The sequence below is a fragment of the Symphalangus syndactylus genome, chromosome 5 (assembly GCF_028878055.3).
Source record: "Symphalangus syndactylus isolate Jambi chromosome 5, NHGRI_mSymSyn1-v2.1_pri, whole genome shotgun sequence".
Classification (NCBI taxonomy): domain Eukaryota; kingdom Metazoa; phylum Chordata; class Mammalia; order Primates; family Hylobatidae; genus Symphalangus; species Symphalangus syndactylus.
Genome location: NC_072427.2, coordinates 58,570,019 through 58,589,679, shown reverse-complemented (window position 1 = coordinate 58,589,679; position 19,661 = coordinate 58,570,019). Strand labels below are relative to the sequence as shown.

The 19,661-nt window shown below is 39.5% G+C and overlaps 1 protein-coding gene across 4 annotated transcripts in view; it reads right to left on the bottom strand.

The window, feature by feature from the left end:
* RYR3 (ryanodine receptor 3) overlaps positions 1–19,661 on the bottom strand; it is a 565,081-nt gene that overhangs the window by 286,597 nt on the left and 258,823 nt on the right. For all 4 annotated transcript variants that reach the window (XM_055278588.2, XM_055278589.2, XM_055278590.2 and 1 more), the window contains exons 12-15: positions 18,410–18,531; positions 5,278–5,446; positions 3,777–3,912; positions 946–1,041 (exon numbers count right to left, since the gene is read on the bottom strand). In XM_055278588.2, the coding sequence (XP_055134563.2) occupies positions 946–1,041; positions 3,777–3,912; positions 5,278–5,446; positions 18,410–18,531 (523 nt within the window). The remainder of the gene's footprint in view (positions 1–945; positions 1,042–3,776; positions 3,913–5,277; positions 5,447–18,409; positions 18,532–19,661) is intronic.

The window sequence follows — 19,661 nt, the reverse complement described above, 5'->3', positions numbered from 1 at the left end:
TATATAAGTGAAGGCTTAAGAAAAACTAGTGCCTCTGCAGCCTGGCACATACACGGTAATATCATGATGGAAATTCAGGGGAAGTAGTTGGCTAATAGCTTAATTAGTTTAAGAAAATTTCTTTTGATTCTGTTTTTTTCTCAATGTTTTCATAAATTAGCCTGAAATGTAATCTAGCCCATGAGACCGAGGCACTGAAGAAAAGAGAGGCTTAGGAAGACATGTGTAGGTGGATGATCCTTGGGGGACCCTCTCTTGGCCGGTCTGTTAAAGCACCTGTCATTTCTATACTGTGAGAAAAGCATCAAAACCTTCAGCTTCCCCATGAGGGGCCTACACCTGCCATGTTTACTCATCTCGGAGGAAGCAAACTGCTAAGCCCTGCAGCATGGTCACTTCCCAATGCTGACCACACTCTTGGCTCAGATTCTCTGTAAGTCATGAGGGAGGAATATAGATATGATGTGAAGGGTGAGTCAGGGGAGAGGGGGTGAGTGGGGATCATTTTTCCTCTCATCCCTGTCATTTGTCACCCCCGCTTTCAGAACTCTAAGAAATAGTTTGGGCAACATTGAAAAGGGTTTAAAAACCCAGAGAATAAGAATATAATGGGAGTTAGAAGGAGACAACGATCACTGGGTGGGTGGGGTGGGGTGGGGGGGAGGTGATTAATGGACCCAAGGATTAAAAATGAAGGCATGGAATAACAATGAAGGCACAAAGTAAAAAATTTAAAAAGGAAGGATTGTTGAAGTCTGGGTTAGAGTTGTTAAATAAAGTTGTACAGGTGCCAGGAAGCTTGAAAACTATTTCTTTTTAATTTTGAAGTATGATTTGAGGATTGTTTGGAATCCACTGGAAAAGATTCAACTTTGTTTTCTTCTTAACAGAAAGAAAAAAAAAACCCTTCATCTTTTCTTGTTATAGTTTCCTGTCAATTCTCACCTGAGGAAGATTCTAGTCTGTCCAATTTACTGATGAGCCAATCAAGGTTGTTGGAGAATTGAGCGCAATTGTTTCTGTTTCCGCGAATGAGAGCAGCTGCAAACAAGGAGATGTTTGATCATAGAGGTTAAAGGATATAATGATGGGCATGAGAACTTGGAAAGCTGTCCAATACTTCACCTGCTTAGCAACTAAAAGGAACTGAATGCCAATCTTAGCCTATCTAGCCCTTTGACACAATTCTGTTTCTTTTTTCTTTCTTTCTTTTTTTAAGCGACAGTCTCACCCAGTCACCCAGGCTGGAGTGTAGTGGCTCATTGCAGCCTCAAACTCCTGAGCTTAAGTGATCCTCTTGCCTCAGCCTCCAGAGTAGCTAAGACTACAGGCATGTACCACCATGTCCAGCTAATTTTTAAGTTTTTTTTTTTGTTTTTGAGACGGAGTTTTCACTCTTGTTGCCCAGGCTGGAGTACAGTGGTGCAATCTTGGCTCACTGCAACCCCCATCTCCTGGTTCCAGTGATTCTCCTGCCTCAGCCTCCCAAGTAGCTGGGATTACAGGCATGCGCCACCACACCCAGCTAATTTTTGTATTTTTAAGTAGAGACGGGGCTTCACTATGTTGGCCAGGCTAGTCTCGAACTCCTGACCTCAAGTGATCCACCTGCCTCAGCCTCCCAAAGTGTTGGGATTACAGGAATGAGCTACCATGCCTGGTGTAAATATTTTTTATTCAGATGGGGTCTATGTTGCCCAGGCTGGTCTTGAACTCTTGGCCTCAATCAATCCTCCTCAGCTCAGCCTCCGAAACTGTTGGAATTACAGGTATGAACCACCACACCCAACCTCTTTCTATACTTAGAAAAATAAAAATCTAGTATTGACTCACTTTACAAGTGTTTCCAGAGAGTCTGCTATGTACCAAACACCTGTCCAGTTGTTCAGACTAGAGCAATGAGGAAGGGAGGAAGATTCCCTGCCTTCATCAAGTAGGCAATGGAGAGAATAAATGCATAAAGTAATGAAATTCCTTCAGATAGTGATAAGCAAGAATTTAATATTGGCTTGGTTACTGACTTAAGAACTCAACTTCTTACAGTGTTTTCTTAAATTTAGCTACAGATTTATTATTCTTCAGTGCTAAAGGAAGGCATCCCAGTGAACACAGCTGGAAAGGTTGGCTATACACTAATGGATGAATAATTGCAACACGTAACTATAAAATATCTAAAATATATCCCTATTTGACAGTGGTTCTTGAATCATGGTCCCTGGATCAGCATCACCTAAGAATTTGTTAAAAACGCAAATTCTCAGGCCTTATCCAGCTTTACTGATTTAGAAACTCTGGGGGTGGGCCTCGGCATCTTTATTGTAACCAGCCCTCCAGCTGATCCTGATGCCTGTTCCTACTTGAAAGCCACTGGCAGATGATACTGCAGAGAGAGGGAGAGAATATGCTGTCATTTGAGTTTTACCAATCTACACCAAATAACCTTCTCTCCGCAGGGCAAAAAGAGTAGACGCAAATCTGGAACAAGTCCATGTGAATTGATTAGCTCCCAAGTAGCTTGCCCTTCACGTGATAGGTCTGAATTGGAATTTCACTGAGGCTGATACATGGCAAATTTAGGATAAAGAAAGGCCTCCTCTAGGGCCTCAGCTTTGTATCTTCAGTCAGTAAAGGACACAATTCAAGTCTGAGCTCCTGACCTCCTTTTCAGATCAGTTGCAGCAAGGAAGTTAAGCATAAGAGTCCTGGAGTTAGACTGCTGGGTCTCAAGCCATAGCTCCATCAGTTACTAGATGTGTAACCTTGGGTTATGAGCATCTATGTACATCAGTTTCTTCATCAGTGAAATGATAATAATAATAGTAACTGACCCTTAAAGTGTTGCTCTGGGGTTCAAAAGAGATATTTCACCGCTCACAAAGAGATCAATAATTGTTAGGTATTATTGTTAAAATCATGCCTACTGGGTCAATACAAAACACTAGAGTTTGAAGACACTTTACAGGGTCATACAGTGGCAATCGATCAGTACTGTGGTAATCCAATCAGCCTCAACCCTAAGCTGGGGAATAGGTCCGGACTGATTTCTCTGGGCTCCCTTCTGGCCTAGTGAACTTTCTATGATAGATTTCCTCTCAGTGGGACATACACTTCAGAGAAAAGCCCTAAAGTGCTAGCTTATCACAGTGTCTGAGCAACTCCTGGTGGCCACCTTCTTGCACAGGCTCACTGTCTTCTCTCTGCCTCCCACCCACAGGCGGGTGGCCTAGGCCTATTGGATGGAACCTGTTGGAGAAGGCACCAGAACATCACTACACACTCCATACTGTGAGAAGATAAGCTTATTACTGGAATATTCTCATTTCCCACCTTTTTCACCAAAATGAAATAAATAACAGGCCAAAGCAGTGGGAATCATAACTAACAAGCAGACAAGTGAGAGGCCACAGATTTAAGAGAATAACAATTCTTAAAGTGCAGGTGATATCTTTGCAGAAGTTTAAAACTGGAAGACATCATAAATGTGTTCTAGTCTCGTTTCCTCATGAAAGGTAAGGAATAGAGGTTGAGGGAGTGTAGGTGTCTGTCAGAGTTTCCCAGGTAGTTGCAGGGAAACTGATTACCATCTGCTTCCACTGGCTGCTACTAGTTAACAGAATGACCAGCTGGGTTAAAACTGAATGGTTAACAAAGGGCTTCTAAGGAATAAGGCAGTCCAAATATCACAGGGTTAATGGCAAGTTAAAGACAATCTTGGGATTGCACGTGGAAATCCCACGGAAATCGTCCCAGGCAGAAGGCACTGTATGTGTACTTACCCAGCAATTTGTAGAGGAGGTTCAGAATTTCTTTCCAGGCCATGCCACTCTCTTCCCTTGCAATCCCTGCAAAGTGTGCTACGCTATTGTAGATATTTAAGCGGTCAATGCAATTTAAGACAAGGGCCAACATTCCCTGAGAAGGAGAATGGAGGAAAATGTAAACATTGCTGATTAAGAAAGCAGAATCCCTCTTGCTCTTTCCCCTCCTGTGTCATTCACCTTTTAAAGCTGATAATGCCAATATGCAAACAGATCTTCATGGTGCCAGTTGGGTTTTGTTTTTTTTTCCCTCCTAAAACCAAAATATGTATTTTTATGCCTGAGAGACCTAAATAGCATCCATTTGGAGAGTGAGTCAGCAGCCTCTTCTGACGGGTTGCCCCCACGTGCTTAACTCAATCCAAGGACATACTTACGAAGAGGGAGGGTGAATGAGTTTCACAAAAACCTGCTTTCAGTCTGGTGTGAAGTGGTTCTGACTCACCCAGAAACAGCTCTGGATATAGTACCTATTTTTCTCTTAAATATCAAGTAAGTTCAAGTTCCATTCAGATGCACAAAACAACCATGCTTGCTTCCTACCTCCCCCCACCACCCCCCGTGAAAAAAGGTGGGATTTAGAGACAATAACACTATAAGAGGATCTTCAACCACTTTTCTAGCTAATTTGAAATACTATGCCACTCAGTAAAAATCTGTGCTAGCTGTTCTCAGCGCATAGGAGGGAGATGGTAAATGGAATTTCAGTAGCCTTTAAGTCATAGAGAATGCCCCTGGGGCCAAAGTCTGGTTAGATCAGAAGACTGAGCTGGGATGGTTTACATCCCACACCACTAACTTTGGAAATGCCCAAGAGACAAGCCCTGTGCCCAGGCATGGCAGGCCCAGAAGTACAACCATGGCCTGTTGGCACTAAATCATCACACCTCTGAGTCTGGAAAAGGCTTGTGACTTGTCTGTGGTCACACACAGCTGGAGATGGAGCCAGAATGAGGTCCTGGGTCTCTTAAGACCCTAGCTGATATTTTCCGCATGGCCAGGCCCCACTCCCAGTGACTCAGATGCTGAATTCTGACATAAGACTTAGCATCTTCTGTGTCTTTTAAACCAGCTTCTCAGGTATTCTTAATGTGGTAGAATCCAGGCATCTGTATTTTTCAAACAGATTTCCCAGGTAATTCTAACATTTCCCAAAACTTGGGAATCACAGCCAATGTCATGCTCTCACAGCTGAAATTTACTGAAAATGTATATTTGATACACATGTGGCACTGAAGCTTTAAAATGTAATCTGGTTTGAACGTGCCGGCCATTGCTAATGTAACCAGGTTTGGTGGACAGAGAAGGTTGGCTTCCAATTTCCCAGCTTCCAAATCTCTCTCGTCCTCTGGCTCTCTCATAAACACGTGCATGCAGAAAGACAAAGCTAAGTTGCAGTCGTAGGGATATTCTAGCTCTGGACACAAAGTGAATTTCAACTTTTCACTTTTCGACTTACCTCTTCCTTGAAAAGATTTTGTCTGTTTTTGAGTGAGCGGAGCTTGTTCTGCTTGTCTTCATGTCGCATCTCCTCCTCCGGGGGCTGGAAGTAGGCGATCAAGTCCTGTAGGGTCTGCAGGACTTCTTCTATAGGCAGGGTGATGGGGGCAGCTGTGCGATTGTTTCCGCTAAAAACCATGAGATTGACATGGTTTAGGCACCAGCCAGCAGCAGGGCCCTGATGGACACCCACTGGGTCCTGCTCCTAACAGCCCCCCATGGTGCACCATGAGTTGCTTCCTTGGGCGGCCACTGTACCAGCAGCTACAAAATGAAGTTTCCCAGATAACAGAGCAACAGAAGGAAATATTCACATTCAAGTTTAAAGCTATTTTCATAAACAAAGGGAAATGACTCCTTTTAGCACATTTATTTTCAAGCAACTTATAACTCATCCTGTTAATATTATTGTAATATTTCAGCACATAGCGTCAATGGGTATTCACTGAATGTCTAATCAAGATTTCCCTGTAATCTAAAGAGGTAATTTCAACTGTGATTGTGACAGTGACTCTTCTATCTATAGCAGATGCTTCCCCTTCCGTTTACCCCTGGTTGTCTGTCACACATTTTTTTTTAAATAAAAACATTTAGAAAAAATAAACTTCTTAACCCATGATTCTTTTAAACAATCACACCTTCTTGGCATTGATTAATCATAAGGCTGGAAGGATTTCTATCACTGGGTCTTTGCCTCTATCTCCATGTTAGTTTTGTCTCTCCTCTTGTACCCCCTCCACATCTCTGTGTCTTCTGAGCTCTCTGCATGTGTTTTTCTCATCATGTTTCTCTGTGTACATGCCTGCTTTCCCTCATTCCATTTGTTGATGTTTCCTTTACTTTCTGTATCTGTGGTCTTTTCATCTGACTTTCCTCTCCCTGTGTTCCCTCTCTGAATATCACTCTCCTTTCTCAGTGTCCCCTATCTCTCAAACATCCCTCTTCTCTGCCTTGAGGTCTGTCCCTCTTTGTTTCTTGGTGTTCCCCAACCCCACGTTACCTGCCCTTCCATCTCTCTCTCCCTGTTGTGTTCCTCCTATTCCGCAAGTGTCTCTGTCTCTTTTTCTGTTTTAATCTCTCCCAATTTTTTGTAATTAAACCCCTTCAACACAGAGAGAATACAAAGCACTACAGATAACAAAATGACCCTTCATTTCCCCATCTCCTTGAGGGGTACACCTGGGAGCCTCTCAGAGGGCATAGGCTATGAAGAGGAAGGGGAAATGGACCTACCTCTTGTGAGTTTGCATCATTAGGCCCTGAGTGATTGAGAATTGGCTCAATGTGCAAGTAACATCACGAGGACTTTTTTTTTTTTTTTTTTTTAATTCTAAGTTCTGGGATACATGTGGAGGATGTGCAGGTTCGTTACACAGACGTGTGCCATGGTGGTTTGCTGCATCTATCAACCCCTTACCTAAGTATTATGTCCAGCATGCATCAGCTATTTTTCCTGATGCTCTGGCTCCTCCTACCCCCCACCCCTCCACAGGCCATAGTGTGTGTTGTTTCCCTCCCTGTGTCCATGTGTTCTCATTGTTCAGGTCCCACTTATAACTGAGAACATGTGGTGCTTTGTTTTCTGTTCCTGCATTAGTTTGCTGAGGATAATCGCTTCCAGTTCCATCCATGTCCCTGCTAAGGACACGATCTCATTCCTTTTTATGGGTGCATAGTATTCCATGGTGTATATGTACCACATTTTCTTTGTTGTTGTTTTTTTTTTTTTTTTGAGATGGAGTCTCGCTCTGTCGCCCCAGCTGGAGTGCAGTGGTGTGATCACGGCTCACTGCAAGCTCTGCCTCCCGGGTTCATGTCATTCTCCTGCCTCAGCCTCCCAAGTAGCTGGGACTACAGGCGCCTGCCACCACGCCCGGCTAATTTTTTTTGTATTTTGTAGTATCCAGTCTTATCAGATGGGCATTTGGGTTGATTCTATGTCTTTGCTATTGTGCCTAGAGCTTCAGTGAACATATGGGCACTTGTATCTTTATAATAGGATGATTTATATTCCTTTGGAAATATACCCAGTAATGGGATTGCTGGGTCAAATGGTATTTCTGGTTCTAGGTATTTGAGGAATTGCTACACTGTCTCCCATAATGGTTGAACTAATTTACATTCCCACCAATCGTTTAAAAGCACTCCCATTTCTTCACAGCCTCGCCAGAATCTGTTGTTTGACTTTTTAATACTTGCCACTCTGACTAGCATGAGATGGTATCTCACTGTGGTTTTGATTTGCATTTCCCTAGTGATCAGTGATGTTGAGCTTTTCTTCATGTTTGTTGGCCACATAAATGTCTTCTTTTGAGAACTGTCTGTTTATGTCCTTTGCTCACCTTTTAATGAGTTTTTTTTCTTGTAAATTTAAGTTCCTTGTAGATTCTGGATGTTAGACTTTAGTCAGATGGAGAGATTGCAAAAATTTTCTCCCATTCTGTAGGTTGTCTGTTCACTCTGATGATAGTTTCTTTGGCTGTGCAGAAGCTCTTTAGTTTAATTAGATCCCATTTGTCAATTTTTGCATCTGTTGCATTTGCTTTTGACGTTTTTATAATGAAATCTTTGCCTATGCCTATGTCCTGAATGGTATTGCCTACATTTTCTTCTAGGGTTTTTATAGTTTTGGGTTTTACATTGAAGTCTTTAATCCATCTTGAGTTAATTTTTGTATAAGGTGTAAGGAAGGGGTCCAGTTTCAATTTTCTGCACATGGCTAGCCAGTTCTCCCAGCATCATTTATTAAATAGTGAATCACTTCCCCATTGCTTGTTTTTGTCAGGTTTGTCGAAGATCAGATGGTTGTAGATGTGCGGTCTTATTTCTGAGTCCTCTATTCTCTTCTATTGGTCTATGTGTTTTTGTACCAGTATCATGCTGTTTTGGTTACTGTAGCCTTATAACATAGTTTGAAGTTGGTGGTGTGATACCTCTGTCTTTATTCTTTTTGCTTAAGATTGTCTTGGTTATATGGGCTCTTTTTTGGCTCCACATGAATTTTAAAGTAGTTTTTTCTAATTCTCTGAAGAATGTCAATGGTAGTTTAATGGGAATAGCATTGAATCTATTAACTACTTTGGGCAGTATGGCCATTTTCATGATACTGATTCTTCCTGTCCATGAGCATGGAATGTTTTCCATTCGTTTCAGTCATCTCTAATTTCTTCGAGGAGTGTTTTTTAGTTCTCCTTGAAGAAGTCCTTCACTTCCCTTGTTAGCTGTATTCCTGGGTATTTTATTCTCTTTGCGGCAAGTATTAATGGGAATTCATTCATGATTTGGCTCTCCGCTTGTCTGCTGTTGGTGTATAGGAATGCTTGTGATTTTTGCACATTGATTTTGTATCCTGAGACTTTGCTGAAGTTGCTTATCAGCTTAAGAAGCTTTTGGATTGAGATGATGGGGTTTTCTAGATACAGGATCATGTCATCTGCAAACAGAGACAGTTTGACTTCCTCTCTTCCTGTGTGAATACCCTTTATTTCTTTCTCTTGCCTGAGTGACCTGGCCTGAACTTCCAACACTATGTTGAACAGGAGTTGTGAGAAAGGGCATCCTTGTCTTGTGCTGGTTTTCAAGGGGGAATGCTTCCAGCTTTTGCCCATTCAGTATGATATTGGCTGTGGGTTTGTCCTAAATGACTTTTATTATTTTGAGGTATGTCCCATCAATACCTAGTTTATTGAGTTTTAACTGTGAAGAAATGTTGAATTTTATCAAAGACCTTTTCTGTGTCTATGGAGATAATCATATGATTTTTGTCTTTAGTTCTGTTTATGTGATGAATTGCATCTATTGATTTGTATATGTTGAACCAGCCTTGCATCCCAGGGATGAAGCCAACTTGATCATGCTGGATAAGCTTTTTGATGTGCTGCTGGATTTGGTTTGCCCATATTTTATTGAGATTTTCACATCAATGTTCATCAGGGATACTGGCCTGAAGTTTTCTTTTTTTGTTCATCTCTGCCAGGTTTTGGTATCAGGATGATTCTGGCCTCATAAAATGAGTTAGGGAGGAGTCTCTCCTTTTCAATTGTTTGAAACAGTTTCAGAAGAAATGGTACCAGCTCCTCTTCGTACCTGGTAGAATTCTGGTAGAATTCAGCTGTTAAGTCCATCTTGTCCTGGGCTTTTCTGGTTGGTAGGCTATTTATTACTGCCTCAATTCAGAACTCATCACTGGTCTATTCAGGAATTCAATTTCTTCCTGGTTCAGTCTTGGGAGGGCGTATATGTCCAGAATTTATCCACTCTTTCTAAATTTTCTAGTTTATTTGCATAGAGGTGTTTATCGTATTCTCTGATGGTTGTTTCAATTTCTGTGGGGTCAATGCTGATATCCCCTTTATCATTTTTTATTGTGTCTATTTTATTCTTCTCTTTTCTTCATTAGTCTAGCTAGCAGTCTATTTTATTAATTTTTTTAAAAAACCAGCTCCTGTATTTGTTGATGCTCTGAAGGGCTTTCTGTGTCTCTATCTCCTTTAGTTCTGCCCTGACCTTAGTTATTTCTTGTCTTTTACTAGCTTTTGGGTTTGTTTGCTCTTGGTTCTCTAGTTCTTTTAGTTGTGATGTTAGGATGTCAATTTGAGATCTTTCTAGCTTTTTGAGGTGGGCATTTAGTGCTATAAACTTCGCTCTTAATACTACTTTAGCTGCATCACAGAGATTCTGGTACATTGTCTCTTTGTTCTCATTGGTTTCAAAGAACTTCTTGATTTCTGCCTTAATTTCATTATTTACCCAGGAGTCATTCAGGAGCAGGTTGTTCACATCCCATGTAGTTGTGTGATTTTGAGCGAGTTTCTTGAGTTCTAATTTGATTTTGCTGTGGTCTGAGACACTGTTATGATTTCAATTCTTTTACATTTGCTGAGAAGTGTTTTACCTGCAATTATGTGATTGATTTCAGAGTTAAGTGTCATGTGGCACTGAGAAGAATGTATATTCTGTTGTTTTTGCATGGAGAGTTATATAGACATTTATCAGGTCCACTTGATCCAGAACTGATATTGAGGTCCTGAATATCTTTGTTAATTTTCTGTCTCAATGATCTAGTATTGACAGTGGGGTGTTAAGGTCTCCCACTATTATTGTGTGGGAGTCTAAGTCTTTTTGTAGGTCTCTAAGAACTTGTTTTATAAATCTGGGTGCCCTTGTATTAGGTACACATATATTTAAGATAGTTAGCTCTTCTTGTTGAATTGAACTCTTTATTATTATGTAATGCCCTTGTCTTTTTTGATCTTAGTTCGTTTAAAGTCTGTCTTGTCAGAAACTAAGATTGTAACCCCTGCTTTTTTCCACTTTGCATTTGCTTGGTAAATTTTCCTTGGGCCTTTATTTCAAGCTTATGCGTGTCTTTGCACATGAGATGGGTCTCTTGAATACAGCACATGAATGGGTCTTGACTACTGACCCAGCTTGCCATTCTGTGTCTTTTAATTAGAGCATTTAGCACGGCTTCTTCTTGATGGCCAATTTCTAATGAGCTCTCCTAGGCATTCACAGTATATTTGCTTATTCACCAACTGCTAAATATTAATCTGCATAGATGCTAAGGGAAAATTTTCATCTGGGCCCAAAGACTCAGAAAGTTCTGAAAGCAATCGGGCTGTGAGGTGATCATTCCAATTTTGAATTAAAAATGCCAAGTGCATGCAATGGGGAAGGAATAATGGGAGACTGTAAGCTTATTATAGGCAGGGAGGCACAACAGTGTGTATTCAACTCCTAGCAGTGCCTGGCACGTTGTAAGTTCTCAGTTAGTGTTTGCAAATGACTACCTGGGATATTACTAGACACAAAAATAGTGGGGAAGAGAATGCCATGAGTACATGAGATGAAGGCTTGGCAGTATGAAACTCAATTCGATAGAACTTCCCACTTCTGAATTCAGTGAAGGAATGAATACATTTTCCTCAATATTTTGGTCTAGTTCCAGGGCTTGCTTTTTGCTTTTTGTTTTAAAAACACTTTCATTTTACTAGAGACACCGAGGGTGGTCAAGAATAATTCTTTACATGACAGGAAAAGATGACAGCAAGAGGCTTATAGACATTTTTGTAGCTTGCTGAGGCAGCAAATGCACCATACAGGGAGTTGGAAATCTCAGGTCTCAGCCTTGCCACTGCCATTATCAGTGTGATATTTGGGTTGCCGCTAAGCCTCTTATGCTTCCATTTAGCACCTGGAAAATAGAAAAGGCAGTCTTTGATTGCCAGGGTCCTTCAGGTCTAATTTTCTGTCTGTTGGGTTCTCATTGCTGGGCTACTTCATCTTGCCCCTTGAAGAAACATGAATATTATAGTCCTCCACTAGACTAAGGCAGATTCATTCCGTCCTCAAAAAATAAGACATATCACACGCTTGGCATGGGGAGCAACGGTGAAAACAGACATGACTTCCGGAAAGCATCATGGCGTTCATATTCTACTCTAGAAGAACCTCAGAGAGTAAAGCCCAATGTATAGAGATAAGTCAGAGCCTCAACTCAGAAATAACTACAGTCGGCACCTATCCCTTCCCACCTTCTTCAACTCCCTATAGCCTGTCCCACTATATTCTTGGGCCTTTGCCAATGAATTCTTTTATTAAATTCAAGTGAGGTCCCAGGTGATTCTGAATATTTATCATAACATAGTGATTTATTTGTTGTCTCTCTTCTAAGGTTAAACTTAGAGGACAGCTGACAGTATCTTTTCCTCAGCAGAGTTTTTCAGACTCCTTAATTGATCACACTGTTCATTCTACTGGACAGTTCCCAGCAACTCTACAGAGGATGATGAGATAGCATGATGAAAGTTTACCCTCTTCGTCTTCATTTTTCTTTCTTGTTCCTTCCCTATTCCCTTAGCCTTAATGTGCTCCCAGAAGGCCATCCCTCCTCCTGGCTTCCGTGTACACACAGCATACAAAGTTGGTTTCTCAAAAGAGATGGGAAAGAAGAATCTACTTCTAAAATGTTTTTTTCTCCTTTACTTCCTAGCTATCACAAAATTCAAATACTATAATTTTTGCAGCCCACACCCCCTCAGCATCGATATTTTTTCATTAGTCCTTTTTTTCTAAAATATCCTGCACCTGGAAGAATCAAGAATTTGCCTCTTGAGGGTGGGACTTAATAGCTGAGTAAAGAGCTCAGTAAATCCTTTCTCACACAAAATAATAATAAAATTGGGCAAAACCTTTCAAAATAACAATCTCTGGACTCTGGAAATTGACTAAAGGCATACAAAATATGAAGTGTTTATCTTAATTTTTTATTTTATTTTTTGAGACAGAGTTTCGCTGTTGTTGCCCAGGTTGGAGTGCAATGGCGTGATCTTGGCTCACTGCAACCTCCACCTCTTGGGTTCAAGTGATTCTCATGCCTCAGCCTCCTGAGTAGCTGGCATTACAGGCATGCGCCACTATGCCCGGCTATTTTTGTATTTTTAGTAAAGATGGGGTTTCTCCATGTTGGTCAGGCTGGTCTTGAACCCCTGATCTCAGGTGATTCGTCTGCCTCGGCCTCCCAAAGTGCTGGGATTACAGGCATGAGCCACTGTGCCCAGCCCAGTATATATATATATATGTGTGTGTGTGTGTGTGTGTGTGTGTGTGTATATATATATATACATATATTTTTTTTAATTTAATGAGCCTTAGGAAGAACAGTTGGAGTCTCTGGTGTTCCAGCCTGTTGATGCTTCCATCTCCCTCCCCCTACCACCTCATGGCAAAACAGCTCTAACAGGGCAGAGTAGGCAGTGGGCAAAGCCACACACATGCTTGGGAAAAGCTGGAGAGGACCCTAGCTATCTATTCATTCCCACACAAGCAGAAAACAAAATCCAGGATAGAACTCTAAACTGCCTGAACCTCCAACTGTCATTCAGCCCACACACACAGGTCCATCAGCAAATAGTCACAGGCTTGTCTTGTAAGAAATAATAAGGGAAGTCCTTCAGGCTGAAAGACAATGACACCAAACAGTAACTAGAATCCACGCAAAGAAATAAAGAACACTGGTAAAGGTAACTATGTAGGTAAATACCAGAAACAGTATAAAAATATGTATCTTTCTTTTTTGTTCCTGTAATTGATTCAAAAAACAACTTCATAAAATAATTATAAAACTGTGTTGCTGAGCTTATAATTTATGAAGATGTAATATATATGGCAATATTATCACAAAGGAGTAGGCAAAGAATGGAAAAATGTTAATGCAGAGTTGCTTTATTTGCTAAGTTAGTATTAATCTGAAGTGGATTATTTCAAGTCAAATATATATTAAGTTCCCTAGAGCAACCACTAAGAAAATAACTCCTCAAAAAAGTATTTTTAAAAACCCAAGTTAATTAAAATGTTACACTAGAGAATATCTATTTAACACAAAAAAAGGTAGTAAGGGAGGAACAGAAGACCAAAAAATAACAAAAGAGACATAAGAAATAAATAGCAAAGTGGCAGACATAAATCCAGTTATCTATATAATTACATTAGATATAAATGGATTAAGCATACCAATGAAAGGGAGAGATTGTCAGACTAGTTTTAAAAATCAAATATATGTTGTCTACAAGAGACACACTTTATATTCAAGGACACAAATAGGTTAAAAGTACAAAGATTGAAGACAATATGCCATACAAACAAAAAACATAATCTGCACATTGAAGACGCCTGGAATGGCTCTATGAAATAGACTTAAGACAAAACTGTTCATAGAGAAAAAAGAAAAATAGTTTAAAATTACAAAAGGGCAAATTTATCAGAAATACATATCTATTATAAACATATAAGCACCTGACAACAGAAACCAAAATATGTGAAGCAAAAACTGATGGAATTGAAGTAGAAGATGACAATTCAACAGTAACAGAAACATCAATAACCGATTTTCCACCAGTTAATGTAATAAACCACATTAACAAAGGACAAAACTATATGGTCATATCGATAGACCAAGAAAAAGCATTTGAAAAAATCTAATGCTCGTTCAAGATAAAAGCTCTCTACAAACCAGGAATAGAAGGGAACTTCCTCTACCTGATAAAGGGTATCTACAAAAATCCTACAGTCAATATCACACTTAATAGTGAAAAATTGGTGTTTCCCACCCTCTCCAAAAAGAATCAAATACATAGGAATACATTTCATAAAAGGAGTGCAAGACATATAATAAAAACCACAATATCTTCCCGAAAATAATTAAAGAATAAATAGACATTTTATGTTTGTAGATTGGAAGACTTAATGAGGATAACAGTCCTCCGAAACTGATCTCTAGATTCAATTTAATACCCATCAAAATTCCAGCAGAATTTTTTTTGGACAAAAATTAATAAACTCACTCTAAAATTTACAAGGGAATACAAAGGACCCAGAAGCACCAAAACAATTTTGAAAAGTAAAAAACTGGAGCATTCACTGTACATGATTTCAATACTTACTATAAAGGTACATTAATTAAGACAGTGTTATTTTGGAATAATGACAGGCATATAGATCAATGGAACAGAACTAAGCGCCCAAAAAGAACTCTTATATTTATGATCACTTGGCTTTTGACAAAGGTGCCAAGATAACTTGATGGGGAAATATTGTCTTTCCAGAAAACTGTGCAGGGAAAAATCTGATATCCATATGGCCACATGCAAAAATATTAATTTAAACCTTTACCTCATACTATGCACAGAAATAGACTCAAAATAGATCACGGACCTAAATGTAAATGCTGAAATTTTGAAACTTTTAGAAAAACACAGAGGAGAAAATCATGATGATTTTGAGTAAGGTAAAGAGTTCTTAGACATGCCACCAAAAGCACAATCCATAAATATGTTAAATTGAACTTAATAAAAAATTAAAGTGTTTGTGCTTCAAAAGACAACATTTTAAAAAAAAGAGAAGAAAAGTCAAAGACAAAGAGAAGATATTTGCAAATCATAAATATGGCAAAAAATTTGTAATCAGAAGATACAAAGAACTCTCAAATTTTGAGACAAATGACCCAACTTAAAAAGGCAAAATACTTAATTACATTTTACCAAAGAAGATACATGAATGGCTAATAAGCACATGATAAGATGTCCAGTATTATTCATTCTGGAAATTCAAACTAAAACCACCATGATATTACTTCTAGTATGGCTACAATAAAAAAGTCAGATAGTAACAAATGTAGGAAAAGATGTAACGAAACAGGAACTTCAGACATTTCTAAGAGAAACGTAAAATGGTACATCCAGTTTGGAAAATAGATTTTCATTTTCTTAAAAAGTAAAACATACGCAATTGAATAAACAAAACATGGTATTTATATACAATGGAATATTATTCAACCTTAAAAAGGAATGAAATGTTGCATGTTACGACATGGACAAACCTTGAAGATATTTTGCTAAGTGAGATAAGCCAGACACAAAAGGACAAATATTGTGTGCTTCCACTTACATGAGGTACTGAGAATAGTTAAACTCATAGAAGCAGAGAGTAAGTAGAAGTTATAAGGGGCTGAGAGACAGGAGAATAGGGAGTTCTCGTTTAATAAATACAGAGTTTCAGTTTGGGATGATCAAAACGTGGAGATGGATAGTAGTGATGACACTAAACCTAAAAATGGCTAAAATGATAAGTTTTATGTGATGTATATTTTACCACAATAAAAATACAACAAAAAGTTATACAATTTTATATATGACTCAGCAATTTCACTCCTAAGTATTTACCCAAGAGAAATGGAAACCATATCTGAAAACTTTTACACTAATATCCATAGAAACATTGTTCTTAGTAATCAAAATGGAAACTATCAACTGTTCATCAACTGAATGAATAAAATGTGATATATGTGCATCTCTATCTATATAGATCTTTCACTCTACACACACATACATGCACACACACACACACACACAAGAATACTCTTCACCAATAAAAAGGTGAGGAAACAAATGAATAAACTTCAAAAATATAATGCTAAGTGAAAAGGCCAGACTCAAAAGACAACATATTTTATGATTTATTAATTTAATGTATTAAATTGAGACAGAAAGCAGATTAGTGGTTGCCTAGGGCTGTGGGTGGCAACTAGAATAAACTGCAATGAGCATAGGAGATATTTTTGGAGTGATGGAAATGTTCTAAAACTGAACTGCAGTGATGGTTGTAAGGCTCTGCAAATAAATATATTAAAACTTACTGAATTGGCCAGCGATGGTGGCTCATGCCTATAATGCCAACATTTTGGGAGGCTGAGGTGAGAGGATCACTTGTGTCCAGCAATTTGAGACCAGCCTGGGCAACATAGTGAGACCCCAACTCTACAAAAAATTTAAAAATTAGCCAGGTGTGATGGTATTTATGTGTGGTCATAGCTACTCAAGAGGCTAAGGTGGGAGGACAGTTTGAGCTTGGATGGTGGAATGGCTGCAGTGAGACCCTATCTCAAACAAAAAACAAAAAATAAAATCTCACAGAACTGTATGTTTAAAAGGATGAATTTTGTAATATGTAAATTCTACCTCAATAAAGATGTTTAAAAATAATTTTCCCATTGTCAGGCACATAACTCCCACTGACTTTTTAAAATAACAACTTTATTGAAATACAGTTCATATATCATACAGTAACCTATTTAAAGAGCACAATTCAATGGTTCACTAGCTTTTGGAATATTCAGAGTTGTGCAACCTTTGTCATGATCAGTTTCAGAATGTTTTCATCAGCTCTCCAAAAAGCTTTACACAGTAGCAGTCACTCTCCCTTTCCCCCTAAGACACCCCAGCCCTAGGTAACTCTTTCCACTTCTGCCTCTACATTTTTCCTCTATAGATTTATCTATTCTGGACATTTTGGCCATGTGAATGAAAATAGAATCACCTAGGGAGCTTCAATAAAATACTGGCATTTGAATCCAACATCTGCAGATTCTGATGCAATTGGTTTAAGATGTAGCCTGGGCATCAGGGTATTAAAACCTCCCCAGATAAATCTAGCATGTGGCCAAGGTTAAGATCTCTATTGTCAAGTTTAAACTTTAACATGCATCAGCATTACCTGGAAGACCTATAACAATATGAGTTGCTGGATCTTATTCTGAGGGTATCTGATTCAGTGGGTTTGAGGTAAAACCTGAGAATCTGCATTTTTAACAAGTTTGCAAGTGATGCTGATGCTCTGGTCCAGGGAAGAACTTTAAGAATCTGTGGGAGATGTCAGAGCAGCAAGATGGAAGGAACCTGAGCCCCAGTAGCTAGGCCACCTATTTTCCCTAAACCACCTACCTACTTTATATTATTACTTAAACAAGAAGTAAAAGTTTACTCTGAACTGCAATGGCAGCCTATTCTATTTCCTAATACACATCCCTTGGACTGCAGTCCTTCAACAGCAAGAAAAGTCAAGATCTAAAAAAAAGTTATCATTTCATGCAAATTCACACATGCAATTTACACCCCTTGGCTTTAGAGAGATTTTCCTACAAGAGAAGAATGGTCTTGGAACACTGCACAGTTCACAACAGAATCAGTTTCTCATGGTAATTGGTGAAAACAATTTGCAGAGTTCTGTTTTGGAAGCATTATTTAGACTGGAGGGATTATGATCCAAGCAGACAGTTCAGTTCATTTTCCCATTTAAGCCGCAGCCACAGTTGGGCAACCCAAGGCTTCCAGTGCAAAGCTACTTTGATCCAAACCATAGCAGCAATTCTGAATGACTGTAGAAACCCTTTCTACATAACACATGGCGGAGTGTATCAGTTCCTCTTTGCTCTTTCTCTCTTTACACACAAATATAAAATGGACCTATGCACTCCAACTCCATTCACTTAATTTTCACGCAAAGATCTTGGATATTCATCACTCCAATCTGAGTAACTAATGGGGCTTGGGCATCTGTTGAACAAAGGATGAAGCTAGTAGGAGGTTCACCTATGTAGGAAATATGTTTCAGTCTCAGGCTCTTGATGGTAAAACTCTTTGCTGGTGTATCATTATTTCCTGAAAACATTCACAGTATCAAAAGGAGGTGGGTGGTGGTGTTGGAAGGCCACAGAGTCAAACTCACTAGGTAGAGGAGGAAAGGAGCTAACATACCTGACAAACTGGCTGAATAAGGCTGTAGTGTTCCGGATGATCCGAGCAGCCTGGGACTCCTCACGCTGGCATCTCTGCAGTGTTAATCCATCATCCATGTGGCCTTCCTGATGGAGTATGACCTACCCACAGGCAAGGGACGGGAGCTCTAGGTTACAATTATTCCACATATGGGCAGTCAACATTTCCTGCAGTATTTCCCTCATCCCTCTTATTCCTTTCTCCAAATAAGCTCCCCTGGGTCCATTTTGAGAATGGGACATTAGCGAAGTTATTGCACCCATATGCCCTATTAGTAACATGTGAATCATTCCTTAGACACAGTGCTTTGATGAAAATGAAATTTTATGTGCCACCATGGTATGAGTTACCACATATTCCTCAGGCCTAGATTTGAAAGGGTGATAGCATACCTCATAATTGATTTTTCTCTTAAAATGAACATAGAATCTTACCCTTGGAAATGGGAAAAGTCACTGTGTTCAAAGCCTTTTCCTCCAGAGATGAATTGAAGAAAAAGACAGGCAATTTAAAGCAAAATTCTGTACTGGGATCAGGCTTGGTTTCTCGACTGAAGGCCAGCTACCCTGAGTTAGTTAATTGTAGGGCTGGGGAAAGCAGCTCAAGGTGGTATCTGGCTTCTCTTGGAGGCTAGAGAGTAAATTTGAAAGCATGGGCTCTGATACCAGCAGACCTTTGTCTAGGCCCGCTATGCCACTTACCAGCTATGTGACCTTGGGCAAGTTACTTAACCCTATTTGCTTTGGATTTCACCATCTGCAAATAGACTTATCTTAGAGGGTTGGAGGATTCAATGATTTACATGTAGTCAATTGGCATGGTACCTAGAATCTAATAGGTGCTCATGAGTGTTTGTTATCAGAGGCAGAATAGGTACTGATGTTAGATCAGTTATCTGGAAGCTAAGCTTATCTACTTGTCACTAAGGATATCATGACACAATTTTTTTGGGACTACCAGCTTTTTGTGTAGAGGTCAGTGGCTTTTTCCCTTAAAATGATCAAGCATGTGAAGATGTTAAGTGAGATAGTTTGATCCTGGTTCAAGTCAAGGTCAAATCCTGATCCAAGTTCCCTGGCCTGGTTTCCTCTTGATGGAAGTAAGCAAAGAGAGACAAAGCGTAGATCCTGGAAGTCTACATGTCAACACAGACAAAACATGTGGCTCTAGAAAATACCTATAGAATGAAGATTGTTGGTCTCTCTCATTTTTAGCATAAAGGAACAACTTA